Raw genomic sequence first — 11,577 nt, forward strand, 5'->3', positions numbered from 1 at the left:
AATTCTATGATTTTCCGGACTGTTTCCTTATAAATAGGGTCCTCGACCTCCGTTTTTAATCATCAACTCTCATCAAGAATTACTTGATTTCTCTCTCTCTCTTTCTAAACCAACCTTTTAAACACAATTCCGCATACACGAGATTTAGAATCATCTAGCAAAGTTCGAAGTTGCCTTCGTCCTAGACGTGCAAGGTTTAATATTTTCTGAGGGTTTGGTCCAAATCTAGTTTAAACTTTATTTAATTTGATTCTAATTTAGTTCTTTAATTCCTTAATTATTCTTTATTATTTCATTGAAATTTACTAACTTGTGTATTTTTGTTATTAGAAAGAGGTACGAGGCTTCAATGTAAGTTATTAGCTTACTCCCTATTTTATTCACAATGTAGAAAGCATGTTTATTATTGTTTAATATTCCTAGTATCATGTTAGGATGTTTTTAATGCTTTCTAGTATCATGTTTAGGGTGCCTTTATTATTTCTAATATTATGTTAGCATGTTAGTACCATGTTAGGTATAAAGCTTTGATCTTTATTATTTAGTGACATGCTAGGGTTTGTTATTAATCTTGTTAGTATCATGCCTAGGATCTTGCTATTATTATTAAGCTTTATTATTAACATGATTTTTATTGTTATTATGATTATGATTATTATTATTTATGATTGTATTATGTTGCTTGATATTATTTATATTATTGTTATTGCTTGATCAGGCCTTTTATGCTTGTTAAAGGAAATTTGTACTTGAAATCACGCTTAATAAGATAATTAATAATTTAGTTTAGGCTAATGTGATTTTAATTCAAGTGATCGTCAATAATAGATTTATTTGTGCATTAATATTCAACCAACATAGATTAAACAGGTTTAAGGTTAACCTAATGATTGCATGTTAGTCGAAAAGCGCACATGAATACGAGTAGAATAAAGTAGAGGCCTATTTTATAGGGCGGGTCCTTTCTTTTGTAGATTGGATTCGTACCCTCATCCCCGAACCCTATTTGGTTCAAGACCTTATGGAGTTGACGACCTTATGGAGTTGACGATCTCCTGGATCGTTTAAGGGGTGTAACCTTCACCTCGTGATTGGTTTACAAGTTTCTAAATTAAAACTTGTTGGCGACTCTTTTTGCTCTCTTTTCTTTCCCTTTGGACGCCACCATACTTTAGTGTATGATCACAGTGGGGTTCAAGCTTAGAGTTATGATGCTTGAAATATTCCCTACAGGTCCCATATCCAGTCTAAACTTTTTAACTCTTTCTTTCAATTATTTGATTTAATTGTTTAATTTTATTATATTTTATTGAAGTTTACTAACGCGTGATTTTGTTATTAGAAAGAGGTACGAGGCATCAAAGTGAATAATTTTATTACTCTATTCTTGTCGAAAGCATGCTTAGATTTTATTAATTTCTAGCATCATATTAGGATGTTATTATTGCTTTCTAGTATCATGTTTAGGATGCCTCTTATTATTTCTAATAACATGTTAGTATCATGTTAGGTTCAAAGCTTTGATTTTTAATGTTTAGTGACATGCTATGATCTGTTATTAATCTTGTTAGTATCATGCCTAGGATCTTGCTATTATTATTAAGCTTTATGATTATTATTATTATTAGCATGATTGTTATGATGGTTATTATTATGTTGCTTGACATATTATTATTGTTATTGCTTGATCACGCCTTTTATGCATGTTTAAAGGGAATTTGTATTTGAAGTCACACTTAATAAGATAATTAATAATTTGGTTTAGGCTAATATGATTTTAATTCAAGTGATCGCCAATAATAGTTTTGTTTGTGCATTAATATTCAACCAACATAGATTAAACAGGTTTAGGGTTAACCTAATATTTGCATGTTAGTCAAAAAGTGCATATGAATACGAGTAGAATAAAGTAGAGGCCTATTTATAGGGCGGGTTCTTTCTATTTTAGATTGGATTCGTACCCTCATCCCCAAACACCAGTCTTGGTTCTAGACTTATTGGAGTTGACGATCTCATGGATCGTTAAGGGGTGTAACCTTCACCCTGTGAACGGTTTACAAGTTCCTAAAACTTGTTGGCGACTCTTTGCTCTTGTTTTCTTCCTTTTGGACACCACCATGCTTAAGTGTATGATCACAGTGGGGTTCAAGTTTGGGGTAATGCTTGAAATATTCCCTAAAGATGTAGAATGGTTACCTGCTAGGGGGGCTAGGTGCAGCAAGAAATTTACTAGGCTACAATCCCAGTTGGGTCATCAGGAAAATCCTAAGTGCCAGGAAGTATTTCCAGGACTGATCTCTAAATTTGAGGGTTTTGATTTCTAGGGTTTAGGGGAAGTTAATTAGGGAGGAGAGAGAATGTAATTAGGGGAGTTATTTAAGTGGAAAAAGTGAAAAAGTGGGCCCCATTAATGTTTTTTTTTACGGAAAACGTTAATGGGTAGTGTTACCCTAACGTTTTGTAACTTCCGGTAGTTCTTAACATATATATATAAAAAAGGTACTTGTTCACAAATGACCTGATCTTTAGGGTAGTTCAAGACAAATTTTTACCATGTCATGAAAATCACTTATAGCCACGATCTCTCTTTTTGCATGATAAAATTTTCTTATGGTATAAATCTATTAATTATTTATATTTATATTTATATATATATATATATATATATATATATATATATATATATATATATATATATATATATATATATATATATATATATATATATATATACTTAAAGGGAAGTTTTTCCCCGAGTTTTTAGAGAGCCGTGTGATCTAATTTTTTTAGTGCGCCATGTAGGATTATAAATTTAAGTTGTAGTCAATTAAATAAGAGATTATTAATTTCTTTTACAATTAAATAATTCAAATGCCACGTAAGCAAAATTGACAAATGAAATTTTAATATTTAAATTAATTAAATACAAAATATTATCTTTTGAGATTAGGAATTATTTTAAAACTAATATAATAACAATTTTAATCACATATATATGAAAAATATTTTTTGAAAAAACTAACAAACCGTGCATCGCACGGGTTTCATCTAGTTTAAGAGTTATTTTGTAGCACTTAACCACAACTCTCAAAACCAATTGAGTGTTGGTGTAGTGGTAATTGGGACTATACTTGGTAGGAGGACCCGTGTTCGATCCCCCGCAACAACAATTGGGAGAGGACGGAACCTAAGCACCTATAACTGATCCTCGAATCCGGATTAGTCCAAAAGTGAACCGGGTGGAACACCAAAAAAAAAAAAAAAAAAAAACCACGACTCTCAAAAACCCAAACTCTCAATTGTTATGCGTTATTATTTTTTTTTCTTTTACGAAGTAGAAAATATCTTCTACAGCTTCAAATAATTAACTTTAAAAAAAAAATAAAAATAAAAAATAAAAACACAAAACAAAACAAAAAAACTAAACTTTGCAGATGAAATTTTGTCACTTATAATTTATCTTAGAAGTATATCACTATGAGTCTAGTCTATGACGTCCCTTAATTTTGCCCCATTTATTTTTTACCGTCTCAAAGAAATACATTTGACTGTTAAGTTTCTTAAACTTGTGTTAATGAAAAGTTATTGAAAAAATGTAAACAAACGATTATACTGAGTTTTACAAAAATTATTCTACTACGCTGCATATAACATGACACGACATACTAGGACGAAACTAATAGGATCCATATAAATTACTACGTATTTATTTTTATGGATTAATGTGAATGAATTATCAAAATTTTGAACCTTTAACTTTCAAAAATCAAATGTAACAAACATATAGAGATAAGGGAGAGTATCAGATATTAAATTTGATACCAGTCTACCTAATTGTGCAATTAAAAAATTGATCCTTACACATCATTCTATCTTTGTACTGTCTGATATTCAAGGATACTCGTTAAAAGGGGCCAAAATGTCAAAAGCATTTCTTCAAATCTCTTAAAATTCAAATAAAGCGAATCCATTACAAAGAAATCATCATCATACTCTCTGTATCAGAATGTAGAAACCAAACGTGTCATTGACTCTTTGCTCGTCTTTTATACAAGAATTAGGGTAATTTTCTCATATAAAATTAAAGTAGATAAAGTTTGAAATGGTGAATTAATTCACAATTCAAAACAATTTGGCGGGTGATAAAGTTAAACAACTAAACATGGCATAAAGCTAACAACATAACAACAAACAAAGCCTTAGTTCCAAAACGACTTGGTGCCGGCTAACATAAATCGTCATAAAGCTAACATCATAATGTGAAAAAATAAAAAGAAAAAAAAAAATAGACAGTAAGCAACTTTTTCTCTACTATTACATGATAACAGTTACATATTGTCGTAATTCAGAACATTAGAATATCAAATCTAAACACCTAATAATAAGGATTAACATTTAACAAGTCTTATTCTTAGCAGCACACCACAATCCCTGATTGATGGTGTGAGACCATGAACCTACAAAGGTGAATACATGAAGAGCACCGAATTTAAAAGGAGATACCGAAAGTTACTTATGAGCTACTACATTCATAGACATTAGAGACGAAAAATGATGGATCCCATTCCGCGCCTCCTTTCTTTTGGGTCGAGGAGAGGGGAAGAAGGATGTGTTATGAAGTCGCATTATTGAATTCTATTAACCATTAATAGAGTTCAATGATGTATTAGAATGCTACATGCTGATCAATGGGGATTACCAACTAAAAGAAAATCTCCCCATGAGTAGTAGTAATAATAATGTACAGTGAAAATAAGGCTAAAATTCCAAATTTAGCCGCTATGAGCCAACAATGAAGATATTGTGTCGATTCAAAGATGGATTCCCCAACCGCGGGGAAGCTCCACTGCTAGATGTTTTCACATGTGAATATTCGCTAAAATGATACAGAGGTAAGAAGTAATAGGGCAGTCCATGCCCCATACTCGTCGAGCAAGTAGCCTTGACATATGACCTCATCAAAAGTCAAGACTTGTTAGTTAACATCAAAGTAGGTTAGTGTGACTAATAGCTATACCCTACATCACAGAGCTATGTACTTCCATATGCCTTCACTATTAGTGGCACAATTGAAGCTAAACTTGGTAGTAGTTGTCACGCGGTTAGCCTTTCCTGAGGCTAAATGTACGATCAATCTATATGCATCCAACTTCGCTCTCCAAAATAGCCAAGTTGGTTGATGGTTACTTCAGGAGACTTATCTCTTTGATTAAGACTCCTTGAAGATAAATGCAATGAGAATGCATGAATGAAGTTTTTTTTTGGGGGGTGTGATCCCTATGGGGGACCAACAAATGCTTCTCAACCTCGGCCAACTGCCTACACGAGTAGGGAGTCTGGCAGGAGATGGAGATGGAGATGGTTCATGAGTGAGAAAAAAAGAGAACCATGGTTAAGCCAAATATGGCTTATAACATGCAGAAGGATTGTGCTGATACGAGCTAAACCAGTTGCTGCGTGTCCCATTAACAACGAGGAATCGGAGCCTGAAGAGCCATGGTCATGCCTGTGGAACAGCAAAACACACTATTAAACAAGTCAGTTGACAGTAAACACATTAATTAGTATAAAAAGATGTAGGACAGTTCAGAATTCTGAGAATGGTCATTTCCCTGTCCTACTTTTAGCAACAACAAAATCTAGTACGCATATTTCTATGAACAAAATCGTCGGATTAGTCATGCAAATGTAGGGACTAGGACAGCACAAGGAGGGACTGGTACAAGCTGGGGTTTCCCTAAAATTCCAAAACAGTACTTTGACAAATAACAGAATTATTTTTCATTGGTTTGCACTACTAACAAAATTAAGAAACAAACACATTTTCGTTCCCCTTAAACTATCAGGTTCTGTATGCAGTCTTAACTAGTTTATAAGCAACTAAACAAGACTTATAACATGATTAAATTTTAAAGATCAGAGTAGCAGTCTTTATATCGAAATAAATTCAAGCGTAATGAAAAAATGAAAGTACAAACCTGATTGCATAGGGTTTGTGGCCGCAGCAAAAGACATGGGAGGACTGTAATACTGCTGAGGAGAGGTAGCAGAAGAAAATGGGAATAGGCCGTGATGAGGGTAGTGGAGACCATAGGGCTGTGCCGCAGCAGTTGCATAAGCGGTATTAGCTGCAGCATTTCCTCCAGCAGTATTCACTTGATCCCCAAACTGCAGTTGATAGGGGTAGAAGCAGTTCATCATGCCTCCTACAGCTGCTCCGGCTGCTCCATACAGCTGGTATTGATTGGCTACTCCTCCGTGCACTCCATAGTAACCCTGGAACCAAAACAGAGACTAGATTAGGAATGTTATTGAATTTTAAGCTGTAAATAACAGTGCTGATTAATAATCTTGTAATATGAGCAATGATTTACTACACTTTCCATCAAAAAATCAAATTAATGTAGTCTGTTTTTGAATCTCTAGTGAAAATTCACCAGTTTCTTATTTAGTAATTCATTAGAGCTGAACGCGAGAGGTTAAAGTACACTCAATTTTTCTTAGAAAATTCAATAACAATATCCTACAGAAATGTTCATCACAATTTGAGTATTATAGCTGGTTTAAAATCCTTAATTAGTTGTCGTCTTTCATTGATGTTAAGACTATTATTTTCGTCCACAAGAAAATGTCTGACACTTTATTTTTCTAAAGGAACACTTGTGTCTTGATTTCAAGCCTTTGTCAAATTACCTTGTACTTGAAATCATCAACGATTACATCAAGTACCAAAAATACAAATTGAAACAATTTTATCGAAGCCAAATTCTGAACAATGGTTAAGGTGAAGCAATCTTAAAGAGTGCAGAAAAAAATTTGCACTAACCGCAGGGTAAGTGTAATCAGATGAATATGGAGGGTACCTGAAAAGTGTCCAAGAGAAAAAGAAAGATATATAACTTAAGAAAAAAGCAATGATCTGGCTTACATTAAACAACCAATAAAACTTCTTTCAAAAAATAAGTAAACAACCAATAAAACTCACGACAGTTAAGTTTCTTAGATAAAAGTTAAATAAAAAGGATCGATTAATCAAACTAGATGATGCTTTCATTTTCATGATTATAACTCAAAAAGATACTGTAAAAATTGACAGAAAATGACATGATCACAAATTAAAATGGCACAACAAAATTATTCGAACAATCGAATGATATACCATTTTTGTACAAGAAAGGAAGAAGAAGAAATTTAGCACATATAATTGTTTATAGGGTGTGGGGAACAGATTCATTGATCATCATACAAGAACTGCATTTTGTAATCATATACTTCCTTAGTGCTCTTCTCCTTAAACAATATACTAGCACTTCTTTGCATTGTCCCACTACATGCATATGCATATAGTAAATATGCTTATAAGATGAGATATAAAGATAATCAATTTTATATCTACAATCAAATTCCATGTTCTTATTTTAATCTTTAAGGCCTCGAAACAGTAACATGATACAGTGAAACATTACATGAGATCGTCTCACACTAATTTATTACAAGACTGTAACATGTAACATGCACTACAACAAGTCATTCTTAATCATGATTATAGCTATCATTAGATAAAATGCTGGATTAATTAAAAAAAATTGACCCAAAAAGTGATTACAAAAGAACCTAAGTAACTGGGCAATGTAATGAGAAGACCACACATGCTAGTCTTCTCAGTAACGCTGTCAATGTCCCAAAAAAAAATACAGGATAGAGTGAGCATGCGGGGTAAAGCTTTAAATTGGGTTATGAAAATGAGCTGTCAAGCATGTGCATCCAACAGACTGAGCACGTGATGAGAGAGACAATAGGACAGACAAAGGGATAGAGAAAAAAAACACTGAAAAAGCAAAAGACAGTCAATTTTACAAGTAGACTATACTCAAAAAAAAAAAAAAAACCGGAATGAATGAAATTTAGACCTGGCAAACAGGTCATTCGGGTCGGGTTCGAGTCGGGTCAATTCAGTTCGGGTCAACAAATGTTCGGGTCAGGTTTGGGTCGAGTCGGGTCGACTCGGGTTTCGGGTCAAATTCAGGTCAGCACTTCGGGTCAAGTTCGGGTCAGGTCAAGTTCGGGTCGGGTCAATTCGGGTCGGGTCTTTTTGGGTCGGGTCAATATTTAGGATCAATTTTGCCAATTTCGAGTCGGGTCAATTTCGGTTGAGTCAACTCGGGTCGGGTCTATTCGGGTCAAGTTTGTGTTGGGTCACCAATATAAATTCACTTAAAAAAAATAGTTGGAAAATAAAGTAAAATCGTTAAAAAAAAAAAAATCGTGAGTACCTATTACTTAGAAAATAAAGAAAGCCTTAAAACAAGTAATTAACCATTTCATCCTATTCTCTTATTATTCGGGTCAATTCGGGTCGGGTTGATTGGGGTCAATCAATTCGGGTTAAAATTGGGTCGGGCCACTTCGGGTTTCGGGTCATTTCGGGTCGGGTCAAGTTCGGTTTTCGGGTCAATTTCGGGTCAGGTCATTCGAGTCGGGTCACTTCGGGTCATCGGGTCATGTTCGGGTCAACTCCATTTCGGGTCAGGTTCAGGTCGGGTCGGGTTAATTCGAGTTCGGGTCATTTTCGGGTCAACTTCAGGTTACGGGTCGGGTTATTCGGGTCGGGTCAATCGGGTCGGGTCAGGATTGCCAGGTCTAAAATGAATGAAATTGAATAATACCCATAGAAATGAGCTAAAGGAATCCCTTGTTGGATGGCATAATGAGGAAAGGTAGTGGATGCTGTTGCTCCAATAAAGGCTGCTCCTCCATACCCACTCTCACCACCATTGTTGTTGTTCATTCCCTTCACATTCCTGCTTATTCCTGTTCTCCCAACCAATTTCGTCAGCACAATCAAATTCACGCAAATTTTTATATTAGACGGTCTCATGGTCGAACCAAGTGATATTATTTACATAAAATATACGTAAAAAGTTACTTTTTACGTATTTGTATTAACTTATAAACCTTTTTGTGAAAGTATAACTTGGTGTATCCGTCGGACTATTTGATACAAGACTATGGATAAAAATAAATAATTATGAAATTTAGTATGGGACAATATTTTATGTTGCCTAGAGAAAGTGGTCACCACTATATATATTCTATATGAAGCATAGTTTATGATTAGATTTCATAATATGTCGGTAGTTAAATTAAAGGACGGGATAGACATAGAATTAAGGTAATACAACATTTAAGAACATTGTTACAGTAAGAGGTTAAGACCCGGACCGATATGACAATTATTAGCCAAATAAAGCAATTGCTGCAGAAAAAATTTATAAACTTCTTGGAAAGGAAAACGTTGTGATTAAAAAAGAACGGAAAATGTATTAAATGAAGAACAATCTCCCTCTTCCAAGCAATCAAAAGTGGTTGGAGGACAGTCTGGTAATAAGTTATCCAAAATAGCAAAATTGGTGGAGAAAGAGAATTCTGATGTCTCACAAATTAGGTAAGAGAAAGCTAGAATTAACTTTAGCTAATCCGGTATCAAATTAAGTGTGCATAGATATTCTAGGTGATACATATAGAATATATTAAGAGCATTCAAACTCTCTTTATGTCAAATCTTAGCCCCATAACACGATCAAATATGCATGATTACTCCTATTTAGGATAATAAACAGCATATTACTATCATAGTATCATGTGACTTTTGATTATTTTCTATAATTATCATCATTGCTTATCTTAACTCGATTTTTAAGTATCAAAAATTATAAACAACTTCATTCTCTCACATTTAATTACAAGTATAAACCAATGTATTGGCCATAAAAATTATCGTATTTTAATTGTAACATAAGATTAAGATTAAATGTGACCTATTATTTAAAATAGCGCATACTAAAAAAAAGACGGGATTAGTTAATTAATTTTTAAAAAATGAAGAACGTACCATGAGTTGAGTGGTGGGAAGGAGTGGAAGATTTAGATTTTTGAGCACCCAAAAAAGCAAGATTACAATTGGCCCTTCTTCCATCAATCACTGGAGTTGCATCAAGGCATGCTCTCATTGCAGCTTCTGGCTCTCGGAAAGTCACCTATTTAATAATTAAACAAAAACATTTATGCAATAAGTAAAAAGCAAGCAAGAATATCATTCTTTTAATTCCCAAAAAAATTAAAAATATATTCCCTTTATAACCACCAAATGTATATTCAAGTTTAAGGAATCTCGGAACATTATAATCTACCCCTCTTTACCGTGATCAAACATTAACTCTACCGAGCCTAAAAACACTCGGATGGACAGTCGGATATGCATGATGGGAAATAATTGACAATTTTTTTTCAACCTTTTTTTATATCATTAACTTGGATAGTATGAAGATGAAAATTGAAGGAAATGAACTAGAAAAGATCCTAATTCAAGTAACACGTGAAAAATGTAAAACTTCAATCCTAAATTGAGTAACGGAGAAATTATTTATACATGTACAATGATCAAAACCTAAAATTATCTAGAAAATAAAACCATCTTACGAGTAAATCAAATTGATTAAATATTTTTCGTAATCATTTTAAACATTTTTAATTTCATCTAAACTAAAAATTAGCTTTGTAAATTTATAACTAATCCCTTCTTTACAAAAATACAAGAATTTTTCTTTTTGTAAAAACCCTAAGAAAATCTACGTAAATTAAAATTAGACCTTCAGCAATTTTGAAGATAAACTACAGAAAACGAAATTAAAAGCTGAAAAATTCAGCAAAAATAGAAGGATCTAGAAGATTGTAATTTAGAAGATTGTAGTAAATGCAAGTAAAATTAAAAGAAGTAGTAAGAGACGTACAAAACCATAGCCCTTGGATCTAGCAGTAGCCTTATCAGTAATAACAACAGCTTCCAAGATATCACCAAACTGATGAAAATAATTCCTGAGAGTATCTTTCTGAGTTTCCCACGCTAATCCTCCGACGAACACCTTAGTGTACGTCGTATCACCGAACTGATTATTATTATTATTATTATTATTATTATTATTATTATTATTATTATTATTATTATTATTGTTTCCGGGTGCAATTGCGGGTGCGGGTGGTGCTGGAGTCATTTCTGATATTTTAGAGGCGGTGAAATTGACAGCGGAACTACTGATTAGGACTAAGAGTGAGGGAGATCTGGTGGGAAGGGAGAAGAGGGGGGAAAGGAAAGGGAAAGGGAGGGAAGATGAGAGAGAAAATTGGGAGGGAAGGGAATTAGAAAAGCAAAAGGTTGGATGATATAACTCTTTCAATTATTTAACTATGCTATAAAAGTGACTTGTATTGAAACCACTCTTTCTTTGCTTTTTTTTTTGTTTACGCGATTTGGTTGGAGTTTGGATTTCACGTACTTGTCTATGATTTTTTCTTTTTTACGTGGGAATGGCGTGTGCGGAGTTCTCCTATATACCCTAGAATTTGTTATATATACTCAGGTATACCGTACATTAGACCTGACAATTTCTGATCCGACCTAAATAACCCGACTCGAACTGACTCAAGCCAAAATGACACGACTCGAACATGACCCAAAGTGATGACCCGAATTTGACCTGAAACCCGAATTAACCTGACCTGAAAATTTGGTGACCCGAA

At 33.7% G+C, this 11,577-nt stretch overlaps 1 protein-coding gene across 2 annotated transcripts; it reads right to left on the reverse strand.

Annotated features, from left to right (window-relative positions):
• Nucleotides 1-4,231: 4,231 nt before the first annotated feature.
• Nucleotides 4,232-11,175, reverse strand: LOC145614351 (uncharacterized). Of its 2 annotated transcripts, none has more exons than XM_081669400.1 (6): nucleotides 10,791-11,175; nucleotides 9,893-10,037; nucleotides 8,667-8,811; nucleotides 6,827-6,863; nucleotides 5,979-6,276; nucleotides 4,232-5,526 (listed from the first exon to the last, which is right to left on the reverse strand). In XM_081669400.1, the coding sequence occupies exons 1-6, from the start codon at nucleotides 11,049-11,051 to the stop codon at nucleotides 5,501-5,503; spliced, it is 912 nt and encodes a 303-aa protein (XP_081525526.1). In that variant the 5' UTR covers nucleotides 11,052-11,175; the 3' UTR covers nucleotides 4,232-5,500. The 2 variants fall into 2 exon arrangements, with proteins under 2 accessions (XP_081525526.1, XP_081525525.1); XM_081669399.1 differs by having other exon boundaries at nucleotides 4,234-5,506.
• Nucleotides 11,176-11,577: the final 402 nt, after the last annotated feature.

This window comes from Chenopodium album, chromosome 25, assembly GCF_948465745.1.
Source record: "Chenopodium album chromosome 25, dcCheAlbu1.1, whole genome shotgun sequence".
Classification (NCBI taxonomy): Eukaryota; Viridiplantae; Streptophyta; class Magnoliopsida; order Caryophyllales; family Amaranthaceae; genus Chenopodium; species Chenopodium album.

Coding starts and splice junctions, on each gene's coding strand:
- LOC145614351 (XM_081669399.1), bottom strand. CDS start 11,051: ATGACTCCAGCACCACCCGCACCCGCAATTGCACCCGGAAACAATAAT. Junction 10,038..10,790: donor GATCCAAGGGCTATGGTTTT/GTACGTCTCTTA, acceptor ATTATTAAATAG/GTGACTTTCCGAGAGCCAGA. Junction 8,812..9,892: donor TTCCCACCACTCAACTCATG/GTACGTTCTTCA, acceptor TTGGGAGAACAG/GAATAAGCAGGAATGTGAAG.